General features: G+C 43.0%; 1 protein-coding gene across 1 annotated transcript in view; it reads left to right on the top strand.

The window, feature by feature from the left end:
- The window catches only part of LOC114657374 (protein crumbs homolog 2-like), a 309,325-nt gene extending 298,190 nt beyond the window's left edge, over positions 1 to 11,135 (top strand). The window contains exons 15-17 of the mRNA XM_051931950.1: positions 654 to 780; positions 9,853 to 10,668; positions 10,777 to 11,135. Coding sequence (XP_051787910.1) covers positions 654 to 780; positions 9,853 to 10,074 — 349 coding nt within the window. The 3' untranslated portion in view covers positions 10,075 to 10,668; positions 10,777 to 11,135. The remainder of the gene's footprint in view (positions 1 to 653; positions 781 to 9,852; positions 10,669 to 10,776) is intronic.
- The last annotated feature ends 13,196 nt before the right edge of the window (positions 11,136 to 24,331 follow it).

The following is a 24,331-nucleotide window of genomic DNA, read 5'->3' as shown; positions in this document are numbered from 1 at the left end:
TCATTTTTAGGCCCGCAATGTCCCCAAAACACGTATTTCTAATAAAATGTTGTTAAATAAACCATTCTGGTGAGCTAAGATGGAATGTACTCAGATGCAAATGAACATTTGAATTGTAGCCCCGCCTCCCACCTCACTAATTGGTCAGGAGTTCAGCCCAGTAACAGCTTATTCATTGGCTAATATTGCCAGGCCTTGCCATAGGCCGGTACACAGCACAGTGCTATGGCATGCTGGCGTTACTCCATGTTGGCGTTTGAGTTATCGGCTATAGAGAGACCACTGGCAGATATTTGTTTCCACTTCAAGCACTGCCTGTCGTTCTTCATGTGATGTCAACGGTGTTAAGTGCACCGAGAGTGGAGTACAACTAAAGGTTAAACCTTAAAGTGATCAGGAAGAGAACACGCCTCGTATTTGAGCATATCCGAGGGGCCTCAACAAGCAGAAGGTCACTTCACTCGTGTCGCTTCACAGACCATCGCTAAATAATCCAAGGTGTGGATAGGAGCTGCAACGATGGGAGAGAGTCTTCGATTCAAATTCTCATTCTCGTCTGAGCATGCTCAGTTTTCATTCCTGAGGCAGCTTTTTGTGTTAATTACATGAAAACTGCACCCCCAATAATACTTCTGCTTTTCTGTCTTTTCCAGATGTGAAACGTACCTGAGGAACTGTGACTCCAACCCCTGCCATAATGGAGGGACTTGTCGTGATCTTGTCGAGAAGTACGAGTGCCTCTGTGGAGCCAACTTTGTGGGCCAGCACTGTGAAACTGATGTGAGTGTTCACTCCTTGAAAACGACAAAGGGCTGGCGTCGGGGCAGAGGGGCTGCTGCCATTGGAGAGAACGGCACTGAGTGGAGGAGAAGGTGGCATTTTGAGGGTTAATTCAGTCACACTTCTGTTCTCTTAATTGCCCGATACCACACCACCGAGACGACTCCGTGACAAACCAACGGTCAACTGCCAACTCTACCCGGAGGTTTACTTGCCTTAGAATGAAGGAGAGAAAATTTGAGTAGGACCCCTGAGAACTGATTTAAAAGAAATAGAAGAGGCGCTACATAGGCGAACGTTCACCATCACAGGCGTTTAACGCAGGAAACAAGATTCAAAAATAAAGGATCTTGAAAATATATAAAACCAACCTGTTCAGTAGCATCAACACGTCATATCCAAAAACAAACAACACTCCGATAGATAAAGCGCTTGATTAGATAATTAAGAAGAAAATGAAAAACACTGTCAGGTAGAAAACCACAAAAGGTGCTGCGGAGTTAAATAATACTTGACATCGACATTTAAGAATGGCGCAAAAACAGAAGGGGCACTCAGGACAGATACTGTATATAGACTGGCATGAAAGGTGCTATATAATAGATAGATAGATAGATAGATATGAAAGGCACTATATAATAGATTAGATGTAAAAGACACTATAAGATAGATAGATAGATATGTAAGGCACTATATAATAGATTAGATGTGAAAGACACTATATGATAGATAGATATATAGTGCCTTTCATATCTATCATATAGTGTCTGTTACATCTAATCTATTATATAGTGCCTTTCATATCTATCTATCTATCATATAGTGTCTTTTACATCTAATCTATTATATAGTGCCTTTCATATCTGTCTATCTAATAGATTAAATGTAAAAGACACTATATGATAGATAGATAGATAGATAGATAGATAGATAGATAGATAGATAGATAGATAGATATGAAAGGCACTATGTAATAGATTAGATGTAAAAGACACTATATGATAGATAGAGTGATCTGTGGTGGGTTGGCGCCCTGCCCGGGATTGGTTCCTGCCTTGCGCCCTGTGTTCGCTGGGATTGGCTCCAGCAGCCCCCTGTGACCCTGTGTTTGGATTCAGCGGGTTGGAAAATAGATAGATAGATAGATAGATAGATAGATAGATAGATAGATATGAAAGGCACTGTATAACAGAAATTGTTAAATCAGGACTACGTTAGCAGCGGGTAGGTCTTGCACTGCTGCCAGGTGGTCCCATTTTAAATGTCTTTTTGACACATGGAAAGGTAAATGGAAAACACCGTCCCTGAAGAAAAGAATGCCTTTGGCACCCTCTGATGGTGTGATGAAGGAATTGCAGGAGCTTTTGACTATGTTTGTCTCTTGTGGTCCAATGACAAGTGTTGCTGGTCAGGTGGTCTTTTATTCTGGCTGCGTGGGAGAGGCGGAGCTGGAGGCGGGGCTGAAGTGACGCTCTGCTCATTCTGGTTGCTGTCTTTCATTTTACAGTGGGAGGCAAAGGCTGTGAACAGATGTTGCTCTCCATTGCTGCATCCCAGGTGTACCTGTAAAGGAGTACGAGTAAAGAATGACCTCTCCTGCATGTTTGTGTTTGTGTATTTTTATTTTATGGCACCTTTCATAGCTCCCAGTTACTATTTTAAAATAAATTCTGCAACAAGAACACGGGGACACAGCTGCAAACTTAAGGGCAGATTTTGCACAAAAGTTTTTCTTCAATCAAAGAACCACCGACACCTGGAATAAGTGACCAAACACTGTGGTGGAGAGCAGGACTTTAGGGACCCTCAGATCTCAACCTGATGTTATTTTGGACCATTTAGACGTATAGGATGGACAGGCTTGTTGGGCTGAGTGGCCTATTCTCGTCACAACTGTTCTGATGTTTACAAGGCTCTAAAATGGGTATGAAAAATTTTAAATGAGTGTGACGACGTCCCGCTGACACCACAGGGCACCCAGTGTTGGGTGGTCTGCTGTCCGCTGGCTTTACTGCTCTGTGCTGGTCCTCCCCATACACCTCTCTGACCCCGCGGCTCCTTCTCACTCCCCTCTCATGTTACTGAGCTAACTTCTATTATCTCGGGGTCTGCAGTCGCCCCCTACTATGGTCAAGATGTAAACACAGCTAATTGGCGCTTTTGTCTCATTTCTGAGGCATCTTCTCCTTTGTGATGTGCTGCTCGTCTGCACCATTTCCCGATGGAGACCCCCCGGTGGCTTCAGCTCACATTCACTTTGACTCCACTTCTTTAGCTTCACTCGTTGAGAGCCGCGGCCTGCAAAGCCGATTTTCATTTTTCGCTTGACCCGCTTTTATTTCTTGTGGCGAGCGAAAAGGAGACTTTAAAACATCCGGGGGTCTTCAAAGCAGCGGCAGGTCGCTGTCTGGAGCCGTCCGCGGTCAGGCCGAGGATTAGCCTCATCGGGATGCCTGGCAGGAGTGAGGAATTAAAATTTGTATTCCGGGAGGCGCATGTTACATTCTTGAAATGCTTATTTAATGAGTCAGGCCGCTCTGTCATTAAGCAAGAAAGATGCGTTCTGTGATTAGCGGGCAGCTTCTTGTGTCCGAACATTTGGCTAGTGCAGGGGGGAGGCATACCCTTAGAAAGATTTGAGCGCTGCACCCACTAGAGGGCACTGCTGCTGCCCACACTACGACACAGACAGATGTAGACACAAGTTCAGCACGCGCGCTTTTATTTTTTTCTTCTTTTGCCACGTTGGAAACACCTTCCCCATTTCCCACCTGTACGGCACAGTTCAAGCACTATATGGCACAACGTGGCACAAACGCAGCTCTCTTCTTCTTCCTCTTCCTCCAGCAAGCTTTGCTCACCTCCTTCCGACTCTGGCTCCCTGAGTAGTGGCTGTTGGCTCCTTTTATGGGGTGTGGCAGAACCAAGGGCTCAGTAATCATCCAGGTGCCCCCTGGTGGTGGCCACGGGCCCCAGCAGGGTTGAGCTTCCATGCCCCAAACCTGTGACCCTGCTGCAATCCGGGGGGCTGCCCTCTAGTGTTCTGGGGGGAGATAATGTCCTGGCCAGGCAGGGCCCCCCGCCGTATGCCACAGGCACCATTTATAGGGCACAAGAGATGTGGGGCGGGCAGACAATGGCACTTCGTGTTGATATAACCCCCCCAACCCAATGCATACTTTTGTTTTTATTTCTATATTTTTTCTGACCTTAATTGGAAATTCAGTTTAGTTTTAGTTTTCATTCATCGTGTATTTTTAGTTTTAATTTAGTTTTTATTTTACAAAGACATTTCTATTGTATTTTTATATATCTATTAGTTTCAGTTTTAGTAATAATGTTATGGTTAAAGAGCTACTATGGAGTTTAGTTTTTGTGTCACAATGAGAAAGAACTGTACAATTAACGGGTTTGGATATAATATGAATTTAATGTTAGTGGACGCTTACTACACTGCACTACACAACACACGTTACTATTTGGTTTTGTTTTTGTCTGATAAAACCAAGCATAATCAAAACCAGGTACTGATTATGAACAATTTTACACAATTTTAGCATTTTTAAAATATTTTCTATGTTATTTGTGCTGAACAAATCTGCGCTGACTGTTGGCACATTATTTTTTTTCCTTTTATTGCCCAGAATGGGCCAATTTGTAATGAAATTTAAGGTGCGAGGGTTTTTTACTCATAATGTCTACAGCACACAACATATCCTGCTCCAAGACAATGTGCTTATAATGAATGCCTTCAATTTTGCATTGAAAAATCTCAAACACTGGAGTTTGTTATTTTCTACCAGCCGTATTGATCTCTGATTCCATCTCAGGCACAAACAATTTATTGACAGAATTTTGCACCTGCAGGCCTGAAAAGATATCAAAAATCATAAAAAAGATTCTAGTGTGTTCTGACAGGTGTGATCATGAAAATCACAGGGGCTTAGGAAGAACAGGACTCTGAAGCTTGAATCAGTGAGCAGACCACACCTAGCTGTATTGAGGGAAACAAAGAAAAACAAGCATGTAGTGTGAAAGTTTGGGGCAGTGAGACTTGAAAAGCCCACCATAAGAATAGTGAACCCTTAATGAGCAGAGCAAGAGCAGGTAATAGGAGTACGGACAGGCACAAAATGACAGAGACAGCATCTGAGATTAACTCTTTTAGGGCTAATTTTTTTTTTGTTTCTTTTCTCCCAGGGCTGAATATTTTTCCAAAAACTAACATTTTTTAAAAAAGAACACAAAGCAATTGTTTAACATATCAAATCAACAAAAAATATTTCCTTTTGACAAATGTTACTGTCTTGCATGTTGTATGAGCCTGCATACTCTATGATTTCACATACATATCACATACATTTTACACAGCAAAGTCTGATCTCGCTCACAGCAGCCAATTTCAGTCATTGCCACATTGCACTCCTTACAGTACGTGTTTCTTTGGTGCCTACTTTTCAATTGTCTGTTGCTGCACTTTCTCACATATATTGTTAGTGTGTACTGTAGAGAGACAAGTCACCCATTTGCCATCGTGCCATGCCACTGCCACCAAGTTTTCTGCCGTATTGTCACCTCTTTTCATCTTCTGAAACTTTATGAACTTTATGTATGGCATTATAGCCTGGCTCACCCCATGGGATTTGCTTCTGTTTATTACAGAAGTAAATAAAACTTTGCAGCAGCACGTACCTAAGCCACCAGGGGACAAAACACGTTTGGACCAATGATCCCTGAAGTTATATCACCAGTTCTGTCCCATCTCTCTTTGTAATGCCACAGCGCGCTTCATCTCGTCTTTTGTTGTAGGTTTCCACTTTGAAAAACGAGAATGCGATGCAAACGCAGTCCGCGATTCAAAAAAAATCTCTGCCTACCTGTTTGTCTCGTCTGACAGTAGTTGAAAAGCAGCATCAGGAGAGAGCAGCCTGAAGTACAGCAGCTGGTGATCTGTCGTGTCCAACAGCAAGCCATGCCGTCTTGTAAACTCCGGTAGCCATATCGGCTCTCAACGGATCAATGTCTGTGTATTTATCCCATGTGAACCTTGCCGTAGATGCATCGGCTGCGCGAAGGCACTCAACTGGCAGCAGATCTGCTGGCGCGGCATCGGCTGGTGTCTGATCAGCTGATGCCTGCTTCTCACTCTCTTGCTCGATCTCCTGATCACTGCCAATAAAATCCGATTCTGAAAAATCAAGAGTCCGACTCCGCGATAATGCGCAAAACATCGTCTGCCGAGTGTTTTCTTTTCTGCACTTGCTTCGCTCCCTTTTCACATGTCGATGCCATCTTGCCTTTGTTTACATTTCGCAACTCACGCACACGCAATGTTTATTTGCCAAGTCAACGAGTCTAGCATTCCTCCAAGCACAGAGGGAATGCCTGTGACGTGACAGTGAGATTTGTCACCATTAACAGCTGATTGTCGCCCCCTATCCCTGGATGTCGACTTTTGTCGACATTCGCCTTCAACCCCTCCTGTCGACAAAAGTCGACATCCGCCCTAAAAGAGTTAAGAACAATTTATACAACATTATCTAAACCTTTTTATCCAGATCAGGATCGCAGGCAACCTGGAGCCTACCCAAGCAGGTTTGGATGCAAGGCAGGAAAAATCCCTGGTATGCAATATGAATGATAAGGCTGATGTTAAGAGCAAAAAGAATATGATATTTCAACTATCTGTTTTGAGAGAGAGAGAAACATTGAAAAAATGGAGACAGATATTTTAAAACATAATTCTGCTACTGGATTAATTTCACAATATCAGTTATGAATAATGAATTAATAAATAGAGAATAAATACAAAAACACATCAGTATGTTTAGCTTTTTATTACTTGGCAGACTCTCTTTGCCTACCTACCTGTAGTTCAGTAGAGACATTGCCAGCTCAGGATTTCTACACAATTTGTATCGCTTTGTTGTTAAACGACGTTTTTAAAGGAAAAGTGACTGGTCAGCAACAATAAGCTGATCTTGTATGATGACCTACTCAGTCTCTCGATCACTGTTGTTTTATTTTCAGAAATCACGGGTGGTCTCCCCTCCACTTTCTCGTGTACTCAGATATGGTGATAGATATCCATCCATCCATTTTCCAACCCGCTGAATCCGAGCACAGGGTCACGGGGGTCTGCTGGAGCCAATCCCAGCCAACATAGGGCACAAGGCAGGAACAAATCCCAGGCAGGGTGCCAACCCACCGCAGGACACACACAAACACACCAAGCACACACTAGGGACAATTTAGAATCGCCAATCCACCTAACCTGCATGTCTTTGGACTGTGGGAGGAAACCCACGCAGACATGGGGAGAACATGCAAACTCCACGCAGGGAGGACCCGGGAAGCGAACCCAGGTCCCCAGGTCTCCCAACTGCGAGGCAGCAGCGCTACCCACTGCGCCACCGTGCCGCCGGTGATAGATATCTTAATACATAATTCGCCAGTCTTCTCACTCACTCACTCACTCACTCACGTCTGTCCGAAGCCGAATGCGCAGTCGCCTTCTGCGCAGCTGCCCGAAAAACCTTACGAGACCAACATCGTGGCAGGCGCCGGATTTACAGCCACGAAAATTCAAAGAGAAAGGCGACTACGGCGGCGAAAATTCAAAGAGAAAGGCGACTTTGACCGACATCCAACCCCAACATCGCGGGAGGCGGCGGGTTTACGGCTGCAAAAATCCAAAGAGAAAGGCGACTTCGATTAAAGCTCTAGAGGCCTGAAAGGCGATTTCGACTACAGCTCGAGGCCTAATTACGCATTCATTCAATACACCGATATCAGGTTTGTGGTGCTTACACTTATTATATATTATACTATTCCACTCGTGCCCGTTTCATCTTACGTTGTCTAAACGGGCTCTTTGTCTAGTTTGATGAATAAACCACAAGACAATGATTATATTATGTACATTAAAGAGCCATCAACAACAAATTAAATCAAATTAATAAGATATTGAACAATTATTATAAAAGTAAAGTTGAATAAATTGGACTGTGCAGCTGCATGAATAAAAAAAAAATCGAGTATGTGTTCAGGTAAAGTACAACTTCCGGTTGATGGATTTGGCCCAAAAGTTAATGCAGATCTACAATTCTGGCGTAACAACCACATGCCAAATTTCATCCGTCTATCTAGTTGCGTCGTTTTTGAGATACTGTGCTTACACACACACAGACAGCATTCCAAAAAAATGGGATTTTCAGACCGGATCAAAATCTCGAGGTTGAATTTGTTTCATGATTTCTATACTTTCTCTGTACTTCGTGTGCAAAGTGGCAGGTGAATTGCTGTCAACAAAAAGCAGGCACCTGAGAAGTAAACTGAAACATTGCTCATTCGTGATTTTTCTGTCCATACCGTAAAGGTTTTGTTGAGCAGCACATTTCAATTTCAGGCGTTTGAATTACATCTTGATATACAACAAGCATAAAGAAAGGCGGCACGTAAATCGCTTTCTATTCCACACTCTTTATCCACGTATTCGGCTCGCTCTGTCACCGCAAATGCTGTGTGAACAGCCGCCCTCCGTCACCCGCCGCCGTTCACTGGATGAATACGTGCGGGCGGCTCGTGGTGGATGACTTTCTGTTTCAGAGTTAAAAGTTATAAGGGTTCAAAACTAACAGCAAGAATATTCATTCAAAAATGAAAACTAAAATTATGTTTAGTAAATTATTATTTTATTTCAGTGAGTCTTTCCAGCTACTTTAATAGTTTTGTTTAGTTTTTCATTATAGTTTACAAAAATGTTTTTTTTTAATAATAGTTTCAGTTTTGATTTTAGTTTTCGTTAACTATAATAACCTTACTACACACTGATACAAACGATCTGGAAACCGAAACAGAAAGACAAATACCACATGCATCAGCTGATTGGTCCTCAGCTGGCCGTAGTGCTGACGCGCCTATGGCGATGATCACCCCGGGAGGACCACACAGACACAGATCCATGGGAGGCGCGCTGGCTATCGGACTTCACCAAACCACACTGTGTGCTGGTGGACTCTATGGATTACCGGCCCCTCAACTACCCCAAGGTGTTTTTTCCAGAAAGTTCCATCGAACTTACGAGTGATGAGACAAACAGGGATGCCAAACAATTTTTTCGATTCCTCACTTGAGCTTTCACCGTATTCTCGTTTGTCCTGGGATAAAAGGATAAAATGGAGTTTCTTGGAAAAACTATTCAGCCTCGGCCCAGAACAGAGTCGTGACACATACGGTGCGGTGCGTTCGGTTTCTCGACTGAGAAGGCGCTAAATGATTTTCTGCACCAATCACAATGCCTTTTGTAACACGACGAGTCATCTTTGTTTATACCGTCGTAATTTTGCAGCCATTCTTCTCGATAAACACGCGTTGTTTTAATGATCGTCTCTTTTTATCTTTAATGTGACTGTCACACATGCTTTTCTCGACTCAAAGAATTAATTAAATCAAAACAGTATCTTTTTAAATTGAACGAGAACGATAAGAGAAATAAATAACATCTGAAATATTATGCATGCTTAGTATAGTCAAAAATGTGTGCACGTTGCACCTTTTCCACCTCACGCCCGCTATGCATGCGACCAAACAGGCTGGCTGAGTCACAGCAAACTCTACTGGAGTGTTGGCCCCCCCCCCCTCATAACTCCTCCCACTTGTCATCTCCTCCAGCTTCTCTCATTGGGACAATCGGTGACAAATGGTGTCCCGTCTGGAGTTCTTTTGGGACTCTGGGGTGTCCTGCAGAATTTGGGATGGTTGACCCCCCCCCCCTTTTCTGGGCTTCCTTTTCATGTCTTGTTGGCAAAAAATGAAATCTAAGCAAATGGAAAATTATTAATATTGTGGCCTTATATCTTCTTATTGTAAGACTTATGGACTTATCCAGACATTTCTATTTTTGATTATTTTTGCTTACTTCGAGAAATCTTGTCAAGTAAATTTTGCTTACCCCATTGGCAGATTTTTTCTTTTGCACAACACCTCCCATGTAAAGTGTTCTTGTTTTCACAGTGTGGTTGTGTCGTCCGTGTCCTACTTGCTGACCGTCTTCTTGTTCTCATTTTGCAGAAACAGGAGCAGACAGACAGAATCCCCCAGATCGTCATCGCTGTCCCAGTGGCCTGCGGCTGCCTGCTGCTCCTGATCATCGGCCTCATCTTCATGGTGCTCACCGCACGGAAGAAACGACAGTCAGAAGGAACGTACAGCCCGAGCCAACAGGAGGTGGCCGGCGCCCGCCTGGAGATGGACCGTGTCCTCAAAGTGCCACCAGAGGAGCGCTTGATATGACCGGGGGGGCGGGGGGAGCTCACAGAAGGGCACTGCATTTGATCAGCCGAGATGTGATGCCCCACGAGGGACGGGTGCTGATGCCACGTGGCAGATATTCCCGGGACACAAAGCCCGGTGACAGGCCGGCTAGTGACGGCTTCCTCTAATTTATTGGACCTCGGATTCTTGTGCACTGTTGGCGATGTCATTCAATCAAAGTGCCTGGCTTACAGATTCCAAGACCTCGTCACTTTCCTATTCGACGGGACACTTTGTGAGAACTCGACTTTTTAATTTTTTTAATTTTTTGTAAATTTCTTAATGTTGTGAAGTTATTTATTCTTATTTTAGATATCCTCATAGGTTGTTTTGTATTTCTGCCTGTCGCATTTTAAAGGAGTGGCACTGGAGAAATAAGCTCCGCCCCCAACTCAACTATAAGAAATAAACTCCACCCACTTCAACCCAGACACACACCCCCAGCTCTTAACCAATCAGACAAATGCCCCAGAACTGTGGCTGTGCAGGTGGGAGTCCAGAGTTGGGGGTCCCTAAGAGACGCTACTGATGTCCAGAGTTGGGGGTCCATAAGAGACGCTACTGATGTCTGGAGTGGGGGTCCCTAAGCAATGCTACTGATGTCCAGAGTTGGGGGTCCATAAGAGACGCTACTGATGGCCAGAGTTGGGGGTCCCTAAGAGATCCTACTGATGTCCAGAGTTGGGGGTCCCTAAGCGATGCTACTGATGTCCTTTACTATCCAATGTGCAAATCTACTGCCGCAGCTTGTAGGTCCACGTGCGGCTCGGACTGATGTTGATGAGGCCCACGTGGGACCTTCTGATTTGTAAGACTGTCTGAACAGCCCAGGGTGGGCTTCACAGCAGCGGCCTGCGAGCTCCTCCAGGACTGTGCCCAGTCACTCAATAACAGCAAGGAGAGCAACTGGTGTGTTGTGCCAGTGTGCCACATCGACGCTCATCTCCATCATCTGGATGCCACACTGGACTCCTCAACCTGGAATTAACTGGAAAGTTGGCTCATCTCAAGAAGGACTAAAATGTGAATTAAAACAAAAACATGTCTTTTGAGGGGAGTGTAACCGTTGTCTGGTGTGACTTGACTTTATTTTTCTGCATGATGAGATGGAAATTGGAGGCTGGTTGGTGGCTACCAGCCCACTAGGTTCTCTAAAGCGACCCAAAATACACAGCTTGGCTTGGTGGGCTTGAGACATTTTAGTGATGGCTGCTGGACCTCCGCAGAAGGGACAAGGGGACTGCAACTGAGAAACGGGAGGGACAGGAGCCCGAGGGGACGCCAGGCAGTCATTGACTGGTGTTGGATGGAGCGGCTACCTTGCGGGTGTTGGGTCGGGAGACCAAATGTGTGCTGGCAGCTTAATGGCCAAGGCTGTCGTGACACACAGCACAGCAGCATGAGGGAATCGGGGTGGGGGGGGGCTCGTTTTAAAAAAAAAAAAAACCTTACATGGCGCCTTTTCTCAGCAAGCTTCATCGACGACAGGAACAGATTACAAAAACATTTAGTTTATATAGCGCCTGTCACAAGAAGCTTTACTAAACACACAATAAAGTCCAAGGTTACAAACTAAACAAAACGAATAAGCCTGTGATTGTTGTATAAAGCGCCTTTTACTGCAGGCACCACCAGAAGCACCGATTAAGACAGCATAACATGCAAGAGTACAAAAGGGGCGTTCATCTAGCGCCTCACAACACACCAGTCATCAGAATGTGAAACACAAAACTAAACTGTCATCCTGTAGTTTATAGCGCCTTAAACGGGGGGCCACAGCACACACAAATACAAAAAAAAGACTGTTTATATAGCGCCTCGCAGAATAACTATAACAGAAGGTGCTTAATGAAAAACACAGGATACAAAAAACTAGGAGAGTACTTAGAGTATTATATAGCGCCTTTCACAACTAGCATCGTCAGAAGCACCAACAAAGAAAGCATAAAATACAAGATTACAAGTTCATAAAAAGAATAGCGCCTCGCACACCACGTCTCAGCAGAAGACACAAAACGGCACAGGATAACAAACTAAAAAGTCCTTCAGTGCCATATAGCGCCTTTCACAGTGGGCCTCATCCCAGTCACCAGCAAAGATAATATGAAATGCAAGATTACAATCTAAATTTAATTAAAAAACAATGTTTATATAGCGCCTTTCACACGGAGCGTCACCACAGCCACATACAAAGATAAAAGGTCAGATTACAACTTCGATTTCATAAAACAAAGGAATGTTTATATAGCGCCTTTCACAACAATTAATATCAGAAGGAACTTAATGAAAGACACAAATAAAAATGAGTACAGGATTAAAAAAACCCTGAAAAGGTAGTTAGAATTATATAGCGTCTTTCAGAGTAAGTGTCATCAGAAACACCAATAAAGGATACAATGCAAGATTAGAATCTAAATTTTTTTTAAAATGAATGCTTATATAGCGCCTTTCACAATAATTAATGTCACCAGAAGGTGCTTAATGAAACACAGAAATACAAATGAAAACGATCTTAAGTATTATATAGTGGCTTTCACACGGCGCGTCACCACAGTCACATACAAAGATAAAATAAAAGGCCAGATTACAACTTCAATTTCATAAAACACAAGAAGGTTTATATAGCGCCTTTCACAACAATTAATATCATCAGAAGGAGATAAAAAAAAACCTGAAAAGGTCGTTAGGATTACATAGCGCCTTTCACAGTGAGCTTCATTAGAAACACCCCTAAAGTATACAATGCAAGATTACAAATTAGATTAATAGAACAAGGAAGGTTTATACTGTATAGCGCCCTTCATTACACGTCTCATCAGAAGGTGTTTCCTGAAACTCAAATACAAACAGAATTAAAGAGAACTGAGCTGCCATTAAGTGTTCTAGAGCACCATCACAATCCATCCATCCATCCGTTATCCATCCCGCTGAATCCGAACACAGGGTCACGGGGGTCTGCTGGAGTCAATCCCAGCCAACACAGGGCACAAGGCAGGAACCAATCCCGGGCAGGGTGCCAACCCACCGCAGACCATCACAATCACCTACAGATAATAATTCTCACCGTTCAAAGCGCTTTGCAATCTCCGCACAGGAAGGACACAGCATGCGAACCCACAATCTCCTTACTACAAGTTAATAATTGAGAACGGTTATTTAGCGCCTTTCACAGCAAGGATCATCTGAAGGTGCTTAATGAAAACTACAAGGATCACCAACTCAAAAGGCGTTTTGTATTATATAGCGCCTTTCACACTGAGCATCATCACAATCACTGACAATTAGAGCATAAAATAGCAGATTAGAACTGCAATTTAATAAAACAAAAGAATGTTTATATAGCACCTTTCACAACAGGGGTCTTCAGAAGGTGCTTAATGAAGCACACAAACAGAAATGACCACATGATAAAAATAAAAGGTAGTAAGAATTATATAGCGCCTTTCACAGTGAGCAGCATTGGTAGCTCCTACAAAAATGTAAAATGCAAGATGCTACGTTAATGAAATAAAAAGCCACGTGTATATAGCACCTTTCACAACAGGTATCGTCAGAAGGTGTTTCATGATGTGCCCAGTGCAGAACGGGATAACAAACTAAAAAGGCACTTCATATTATACAGCGCCTTTCACACTGAGAATCACCTTCTTCATCTTCTTCTTTGACTGACGCCATTATCTGTGTAACTCACAACATCTGAGATAACCGCTGGTCACAGATCTGTTGTCTTTTTCCAACTGGGACCCCAGCAGGTGACTTCCTTCTGGTCACAGAGGATCAGCAACAGGATTTGAACCCTCAACCACCTCAGAGTTTATGTTGTGACTCAGGGCAAAAAGGCCAAGACCCCACAAACGCAGGCTTTATGGGCCAGCAGGTCCCCACAATAGAGGCCCACTTCTTGGCCTGGCAGGACCACAAGGCAGAAGCTCTTACTTGCTAAGAAAAGCCCCCACAAGTGAGAAGAACTGTCAAAAACCTCTGGATTGTAAAAAGCCCAAAAAGGATCATTACAATTGAAAAAGAATGCATGAGCCAAATAAGAAAAAATCACAAATAAGCTCAAAGTACAAAAATGAGGCAAAACGTGAAGAAGACAAATCTCGGTACGCAAATCCAAAGCTTGTAGACCTTCAACAGAGCAGAGACAGCAGCACTCACACCGGCCTCTCCAAATAACAAAATCGAAATGAACCCCCGCTGAGTGAACAACCCCAATAAAGGCAGAGGGAGGAGCCAACAGCAGTGATGTCACAGTGGCTCAGCCCCTTGAGGCTCCACCCACAAAACCCATAAACAGTGCACATTGAACAAAACGATTAGATAGATAGATAGATAGATAGATAGATAGATACTTTATTAATCCCAGGGGGAAATTCCCATACTCTAGCAGCAGCATACTGATAAAAACAATATTAAATTAAAGAGTGATAACAATGCAGGTAAAAACAGACAATAACTTTATATAATGTTAACGTTTACCCCCCCAGGTGGAGTTAAAGAGTCGCATAGTGTGGGGGAGGAACGATCTCCTCAGTCTGTCAGTGGAGCAGGAAAGTGACAGCAGTCTGTGGCTGAAACTGCTCCTCTGTCTGGAGATGATCCTGTTCAGTGGATGCAGTGGATTATCCATGATTGATAGGAGCCTGCTCAGCGCCCATCGCTCTGCCACGGATGTCAAACTGTCCAGCTCCTACAATAGAGCTTGCCTTCCTCACCAGTTTGTCCAGGCGTGAGGCGTCCCTCTTCTTTATGCTGCCTCCCCAGCACACCACTGTGTAGAAGAGGGCGCTCGCCACAACCGTCTGATAGAACATCTGCAGCATCTTATTGCAGATGTTGAAGGACGCCAGCCTTCTAAGGAAGTATAACCGGCTCTGTCCTTTCTTACACAGAGAATCAGTATTGGCAGTCCAGTCCAATTTATCATCCAGCTGCACTCCCAGGTATTTATAGGTCTGCACCCTCTGCACACGGTCACCTCTGATGATCACGGGGTCCATGAGGGGTCTGGGCCTCCTAAAATCCACCACCAGCTCCTTGGTTTTGCTGGTGTTCAGTTGTAGGTAGTTTGAGTCGCACCATTTAACAAAGTCCTTGATTAGGTTCCTATACTCCTCCTCCTGCTCACTCCTGATGCAGCCCATGATAGCAGTGTCGTCAGTGAACTTTTGCACGTGGCAGGACTCCGAGTTGTATTGGAAGTCCGATGTATATAGGCTGAATAGGACCGGAGAAAGTACAGTCCCCTGCGGCGCTCCTGTGTTACTGGCCACAATGTCAGATCTGCAATTCCCGAGACGCACATACTGAGGTCTGTTTGTAAGATAGTCCACAATCCATGCCACCAGGTATGAATCTACTCCCATCTCTGTCAGCTTGTCCCTAAGGAGCAGAGGTTGGATGGTGTTGAAGGCGCTAGAGAAGTCTAGAAACATAATTCTTACAGCGCCACTGCCTCTGTCCAAGTGGGAGAGGGATCGGTGTAGCATGTAGATGATGGCATCCTCCGCTCCCACCTTCTCCTGATATGTGAACTGTAGAGGGTCAAGGGTGTGGCGGACCTGTGGCCTCAGGTGCTGAAGCAGCAGCCGCTTCATGGTCTCATCACATGTGACGTCAGAGTGGACCGGAAGTCATTCAGCACACTAGGACGTGATACCTTTGGGACTGGGGTGATACAAGATGTTTTCCAAAGCCTCGGGACTCTCCCCTGTTCCAGGCTCAGGTTGAAGATGTGCTGTAGAGGACCCCCCAGCTCCGATGCACAGACCTTCAGCAGTCGTGGTGATGCTCCATCTGGACCTGCTGCTTTGCTGGCACGAAGTCTCCTCAGCTCTCTGCTCACCTGTGCTGTTGTAATTATGGGTGGGGATGTCTCTCCTATGCTGGTATCAGTAGAAGGATGTGTAGAGAGTGCAGTACTCCGAGGTGAGAGTGGGTTAGGGTGGTCAAACCTGTTAAAGAAGTTGTTCATTTGGTTTGCTCTCTTCACGTCTCTCTCGATGGAGGCACCCCACTTCGAGCTGCAGCCAGTGATGATCTTCATCCCATCCCACACTTCCTTCATGCTGTTGTTCTGCAACTTCTGCTCCAGCTTTCTCCTGTACTGCTCCTTCGCTGCCCTGAGCTGGACTTGGAGTTCCTTCTGCATGCACTTGGGCTCATGCTGATCACCAGGCCCGGCCTTAGGCATAGGTGAAGTAGGCGACCGCCTAGGGCCCCGGCGTCCAGGGTGCCCCGGATCGACTCCTTGGTCTAATTTTCACGCATTTCGCAGAGCTTCCAGGGGGGGCTCTGCCCCCCTCATGGAGCCCCTGGACCCCCCTTTCGCCTAGGGCCCCATAATACCTAAGACCGGGCCTGTGATCACCGCCTTTAAAAGCCCTTTAACCAGAAACGAGTAATCATTTAATACTAACATAAAAAAACAATAAATACACAACGATATACAACAACAGTCCGAAGTCCTAGGAAAGCACCCCACATTAATAAAATGGCGTTTGTCACAAGGCGCCTTACAAAGCACACGAGTAAAATACAAAAAGCCATCATCAGAAGAACAATGAGGAAGAAGAATTTGAAGAATAAAGTTGAGAACATCAGGGGTGACGAGGGGGTGAGAGCCGCCGGCAGAAAGCGCGTGAGTGTGTGTGTCACGTGTGTGTGTGTCACGTGTGTGTGTGTGTGTCACGTGTCACCCCGCTCACCCGCCAGCTGATTTGCGTGCAGGAACAACAACAACACGGCCGGGCGGCGCCGCACAGCTACTTCTTCTTCATTGTTTTATTGAAATGTTAGGCTTAAATGATCAGGTCAAGCGTTCTGACATTAAAGTTGACAAGTTTGATTTATTTTTCAAAACCTGAGCAGTCAGCTGAACACCAAACTCCTCCGAAAAATCTGAAACTAAGAATGGAATCTCCAAAGAAGTTGGAGTCAAAATAAAGGAAAAAGTGGCGTCCGCAGCGGAATGCTGTGTGCCACTCAGTGCCCTGTTGACTGAATGCCAACGCGTACTTTAGTCACAAACCGGGTTGTCTGATTCAAGCTGCTGAGGTCTGCTAAAGAAAAGAACTACGTGTATATACGTAGTATATTGAAATTAATATATATATATTATATATACTGCGGTAGGTTGGCACCCTGCCCAGGATTGGTTCCTGCCTTGTGCCCTGTGTTGGCTGGGATTGGCTCCAGCAGAACCCCATGACCCTGTGTTCGGATTCAGCGGGTTGGAAAATGGATGGATGGATATTATAATATATTATATATATATATATATATATATATATATATATATATATATATATATATATACACACACACACACTGTGCGAAGAAACTACTGCAACAATGGGGTTATTTTGAATATAGGTGTGGTTTAATACCTTTAAAAAGCCTTCAGACCACCTTACACATTTTGTTAGGTTGCAGCCTTGTGTTAAAATCATTCAAATTCCTTTTCCCCTCATCAAGCAATTCTTAAAACTCAAAACTCAGGATTTTATGATTTTTTTGCAAAATTCCTAATAACAAAAACGTAAACTCTCCCATCGGCACAAGTATTCAGACCCTTTACTCCACGGCCGTCTAAACGTATGGGCACACTGGGGGTCCACGATGTTTCCGTTTTGCTATCACAACAGGGGGTCTCGGCGCAGTCCTTTGCCCGCTGTTAAGACGACCCTCCTTTACTCAGCCCTTCACTGAAGCCCCTTTGGTGTTCCTGGTTTTGGGGATGTTCTGCCCTTCTGTCAGGACACAGATGTCCACCGAGTTCAAGTCCGGCCTTTGAGTTTATAGAGTTGATGCTTGTTCAGTTATTTATTTTAAATACATTCGCTAAGACTTCTAAAATCCTCTTTTCATTTTGACATTCCGGTGTACTGAGTGTCGATGGATTTGGGAAAACATAATTTAAAGAATCTTAGCAGAAGGCTACAACATAAAACGTAAGAAAAAGTGAAAGGCGCTGTATGTACTTTATATTCATAAAATGCGCGCTGTGGGCGTAAAGACGAACCTGAGGCTAAAACACAGGTCAGCTTTTATTTCTGAGCAGTGTTTAGATTAGATTATGATAGATAATCATTATATAAATTAAAAAAATAATTGATTGCTATTATTAATACTATCAGAAAATTCACATCCATACAGCAGCAATAACATAAAAAGAAGGATACAGAGTCACGAGGTCAATAATAAAGCCAATCAATCAATATGTAAAAAAATAAAAATCAAACATGTGTGTCAGTAGGCTTTGCGCCCTAGAAAGTAATTTATCTGAACTCTTCGATAACATTTCAATAATTATTTAGCGCTCTGATCTTTCGGATCATGAAACAGGTCATTACGATAGCAACTGACCAGAAGAATTCCTCACGAATCGCAGAATTGCGGTATTTGAGGGTTCCTCTCCAGCGCCTCTTTCTCTTGCCAGGTTTGGCTCAAAAACTAATCAGCACATCGTCATCTCATCACAGGCTCAAGTTTCGAGTTTGGGATTATTATTATTATTTTTGCTCTTGAACGTCCTCAAGAAACACACAGACAGACAGACCCACCATCGAGAGATCGAGGATTTCGGTTATCCGTCGCGATCCGTCGAAAACTGGAGATCGAACTTTTTTGACGAATCGAAATATTTCGCTCCTCCCCCACAGACAGTAGGTTATGGTGGGGGAGGTCGCAAAGCAAAATCAATCAATCAATCAATGTATATTGTTCAGATATTTCAAAATGGTGTTTTTAAAATAAACTTAACGAGTTCCCCGGGAGACAGCACTGAATTGCCTAATAGCAATGGGCACAAAACACCCCCAGAGGCGCTTGTTAGCCATCTGTGGTGGAATGAGGCTGTGGATAATCGTGCACAAGAGATAACACTTACACAAAATACTGCAACAAAAAAAAAAAAAAAATCGACATTGCTTGTGTTTAGTCCCCCGACGCATCTGAACACATTTGGTTGAACGGCATGTCGTGCAGATCAGACCTCTCGTCTCTCAGCTGCAACTGGGGGTCTGGACACAATAAATGGCTTTTTTACATATTATTAATGTTACATGTTAGACATTATCCAGAAATAACTGATGACACTCTGTACTTTAACCTCATTTTTATCTTTTCAGTTAGAATACATGTTTTATGAATATAACAATAACTCCGCATTGTCCCAGTATTTTTCCTTCTCATTTTAATTTTTTTACTGGCTTTACTACCTGCCTCAGATGAGCTGAAATCTGAGTAGTCAGCATGAAATGCTTGCATGCATGTAGTAAGAAAATGCATTGCATTTGTCATTCCAACGGGTGGCAATAAAATACATCACTACAAATGCTTGTGATGTGCCATCTGTTGGAATATGAAAGGCACTATATAACTGATAGATATGAAAGGCACGACAGATAGATAGATGTGAAAGGCACTATATAACTGATAGATATGATAGATAGATATGAAAGGCACTATATAATAGATAGATAGACAGGTCGATAGATATGAAAGGCAATATATAATAAATAGATAGATATGAAAGGCACTATATGATAGATAACAACAACAACAACATTTATTTCTATAGCACATTTTCATACAAAAAGTAGCTCAAAGTGCTTTACATAATGAAGAGAAGAAAAATAAAAGACAAAATAAGAAATTAAAATAAGACGACATTAATTAACATAAAAAGGAGTAAGGTCCGATGGCCAGGGTGGACAGAAAAAACAAAAAAAAACTCCAGAAGGCTGGAGAAAAAAATAAAATCTGTAGGGGTTCCAGGCCACGAGACCGCCCAGTCCCCTCTGGGCATTCTACCTAACATAAATGAAATAGTCCTCTTTGTAGTTAGGGTTCTCACGGAGTCACTTGATGCTGATGGTTATACAGACTTCTGGCTTTTAATCCATCCATCATTGTTGGAACATCATGGTGCTTTGGGTAGATGGTGGTGGCGCACGCCACCACCAACAGGACACCGGAAAAGGAAACAGAAGAGAGAGTAGGGGTTAGTACAGATTTTGAATGAATAGTTATTATAATGAATTGGATATACAGAGTATCAGGATTAAATTACAGTGAAGTTATGAGAAGGCCATGTTAAAATAATGTGTTTTCAGTAGTTTTTTAAAGTGCTCCACTGTATTAGCCTGGCGAATTCCTACTGGCAGGCTATTCCAGATTTTAGGTGCATAACAGCAGAAGGCTGCCTCACCACTTCTTTTACGTTTTGCTCTTGGAATTCTAAGGAGACACTCAGTTGAGGATCTGAGGTTACGATTTGGAATATAAGGTGTCAGACATTCCGATATATAAGCCGGGGCGAGATTATTTAAGGCTTAATAAACCATAAGCAGAATTTTAAAGTCAATCCTGAATGACACAGGTAACCAGTGTAGTGACATCAAAACTGGAGAAATGTGTTCGGATTTTCTTTTCCTGGTAAGGATTCTAGCAGCTGCATTCTGCACTAGTTGCAAACGATTGATGTCTTTTTTGGGTAGTCCTGAGAGGAGTGCGTTACAGTAATCTAGCCGACTGAAAACAAACGCATGAACTAATTTCTCTGCATCTTTCGATGATATAAGAGGTCTAACTTTTGCTATGTTCCTTAGGTGAAAAAATGCTGTCCTAGTGATCTGATTAATATGCGATTTAAAATTCAGATTACAATCAACGGTTACCCCTAAGCTTTTTACCTCCGATTTGACTTTTAATCCTAATGCATCCAGTTTATTTCTAATAGCCTCATTGTATCCATTATTGCCAATCACTAAGATTTCGTTTTTTTCTTTATTTAATTTGAGAAAGTTACTATTCATCCATTCTGAGATACAAGTTAGACATTGTGTTAGCGAATCAAGAGATTTGGGGTCATCAGGTGCTATTGATAAATACAGCTGTGTGTCATCAGCATAGCTGTGGTAGCTCACGTTATGTCCCGAGATAATCTGACCTAATGGAAGCATGTAGATTGAGAAGAGCAGCGGACCCAGGATAGAGCCTTGTGGAACACCATATAGAATATCATGTGTCTTTGAGTTATAATTACCACAACTAACAAAGAATTTTCTCCCTGCCAGGTAGGATTCAAACCAATTTAAGACACTGCCAGAGAGGCCCACCCATTGACTAAGGTGATTCTTAAGAATATTATGATCAATGGTGTCAAATGCGGCACTCAGATCTAAGAGGATGAGAACAGATAAATGGCCTCTGTCTGCATTTACCCGCAAGTCATTTACTACTTTAACGAGTGCAGTTTCTGTGCTGTGATTTGTTCTAAAACCTGACTGAAATTTATCAAGAATAGCATGTTTATTGAGGTGCTCATTTAACTGCATAATGACTGCCTTCTCTAGAATTTTACTTAAGAAAGGCAGGTTAGAGATGGGTCTATAATTTTCAAGAGCCGAGGGGTCGAGATTATTTTTCTTAAGTAGGGGTTTAACTACCGCAGTCTTAAGACAGTCTGGGAAGACCCCCATATCTAATGACGAATTTACTATGTCAAGAACATTATCACTAAGCACACCCGATACTTCTTTGAAAAAATTTGTTGGTATTGGGTCAAGGGCACAGGTGGAGGGTTTTATTTGAGAAATTATTTTATGTAAATCAGGTAAATCTATCCTAGTGAAAGACTCTAATTTATTTATTATGAAGTACTGGGGATTCGGGGGATCCTTAGTGTTGGGGAGATATACTATGTTATTTCTAATATCATTAATTTTTTGATTGAAAAATACAGCGATAGCCTCACAGGTTTTACTGGAAGTACTTAGGAGGCATTCCTTTGAGTTACCTGGGTTTAACAGATGATCAATTGTCGAAAATAAGACTCTGGGATTACTAGCATTGTTATTTATAATCTTAGAGAAATAGCAGCGCCTCTCAAGACGGACTGTGTTATTGTATTCTGTTATTTTAACTTTTAATATTTCATAGTCAATAGTTAGTTTAGTTTTCCTCCATTTACGCTCAGCTCTACGGCATGTTCTCTTTAAATCAGACACTCTTTGGGTCTTCCAAGGTATAACAATGCTAGAAGATTTTTTTAACTGTCTTTTCAGGTGCAACTAAGTCAACAGCAGCTCTCACTTTAGTATTAAATCTTTCCACCTTACTATTTACATTCTCCTCGCTATTATAGTTGGCACTATAAACGGACTGATTGGTTAGAATGTTTGAAAGTTTTAAAGTTGCTGATGAGTCAAAGAAGCGTTTTTTAACAATATGCTTCTCATGAGTGTTTTCTATCATTATTTCTATATTAAAAAGTAGAAGAAAATGGTCTGATAGACCCGTATCAATGAGATAGATAGATAGATAGATAGGGCACTATATGATAGATAAGGCACTATATAATAGATAGATATGAAAGGCACTATATGATTGATAGATATGACAAGGTGCTATATGATAGATAGATAAGGCACTATATAATAGATAGATAGATAAGGCACTATATGATAGATTGATAGATAGATAAGGCACTATATGATAGATAGATACTGTAGATAGATAGATAGATATGAAAGGCACTATATAACAGATAGATACTGCAGATAGTCTGGCTGCTATATGGACTCTCTTAATTACTTAATTGTTTCAATCAGACCCTTTGCCCTATTTGTATAAAATCAGCACCTCGCCATGCATTCTCCATTTCCAAACATCTGTGAAACCAAATGGGTCGTTCTGAAGAGCTCAGTGGCTTCAAGTGAGGTACTGTGATAGGATGCCACCTTTGCAATAAGACAATTCATGAAATTTCATCCCTGTTGGATCTCCCTTGGTCAACAGTTAGTGGTCTTATTGGAAAGTGGAAGCATTTAAGAACAACAGCAACTCAGCCACAAAGCAGAAGACCACGTAAAGTCACAGAGCGGGGTCAACGACTACTAAAATGCGTAAAAGTCGCTAACGCTCTGCTGTTTCCATAGCTGAAGAGTTCCAGACTTTCACTGGCATTAACTGTGTGGTGGGAGCTTCATGGAATGGGTTTCCATTTAACGAGCAGCCTTCCATCTCCAAGTCCAATGCCAAGTGTCGGATGGAGTAATGTAAAGCCCACCGTCACTGGACTGTGGAGCAGTGTAACGTGTTCTATGGAGTGACAAATCACACTTCTCTGTTGGGCAGTCACATGGGTGAGACTGGCTTTGGCGGATGCCAGGAGAACGTTACCTGTCTGATTGCATTGTCCCAGCAGTGAAGTATAGTGGAGGAGAGATGATGGTGGGGGGCTATTTTTCATGGTTTGGGCTTGGCCCCTTACTTCCATTGAAGAGAAATCTTAATGCCTCAGCACACCAAGACATTTTGGACAACACTCTTCTTCCAACTTTGTGGAAACGCTTTGGGGAAGGCCCTTTTCTATTCCATCCTAACTGTGCCCCAGGGCACAAAACAAAGTCCATAAAGACATGGTGGAATGTTTGGTTTGGAAGAACTTGACTGACCCCCACAGAGCCCTGACCTCAAACCCATCAAACACCTTTGAGATGACCTGGAGTGGAGACTGCAAGATGGGCCTTCTCGTCCAACATCAGTGCCTGACCTCCTAAATGCTCTGCCACAGAAACACTCCCAAATCTTGTGGAAAGCCCTCCAGGAAGAGTGGAAGCTGTTATTGCTGCAGTACGGGGGACCACCTCCATGCTAAAGTCTCTGCATTTGAATGCAATATCATTCGGTCAGGCGTCCCAATACTTTTGTCCATTATACTGTGTATATGAAAGGCACTATATAATCGATAGATAGAAAGAACTATATTTGTCCCCAGTGAGAAATCTGGCTTTTTACAGAAGCTCTTTAAATACATTAATACAGATACAGATAAATAAATACACACACACAAACACACATTTTGGTCTGAACACACACCAGAATGAATAAAAAGGAAGAAAACTTCTGCCTTGGTTGTCCCAGTCACAGTAAGGCGCTATATAGACGTATTGTTGTTGGTATAAAGAAGCCCCCCATAGTGTTTCTTGACCCACTTCTGCTGAATAGTTCATTGCCTTGGAGTCCTCAGTGTTTTTGTGTCAGACAGAGGATGTGCAGTATTGTTCATAATGGCACTCAGTTTTATGTTAATTATTACCTTTGCTACGACCTCCAGGGGGTCCAGAGTGCATCCCTTGACTGAGCCTGCCCTTTTAATTAGCTTGTTGATTCGGTGGTCCTCTCTTGAAGTGACATCACCAGCCCAGCCCAGCACACCACACAG

Source organism: Erpetoichthys calabaricus, chromosome 9 (assembly GCF_900747795.2).
Source record: "Erpetoichthys calabaricus chromosome 9, fErpCal1.3, whole genome shotgun sequence".
Lineage (NCBI taxonomy): Eukaryota > Metazoa > Chordata > Cladistia > Polypteriformes > Polypteridae > Erpetoichthys > Erpetoichthys calabaricus.
Note: the sequence above shows the minus strand (reverse complement) of the source record. Positions and strands in the feature narration are given on the sequence as shown.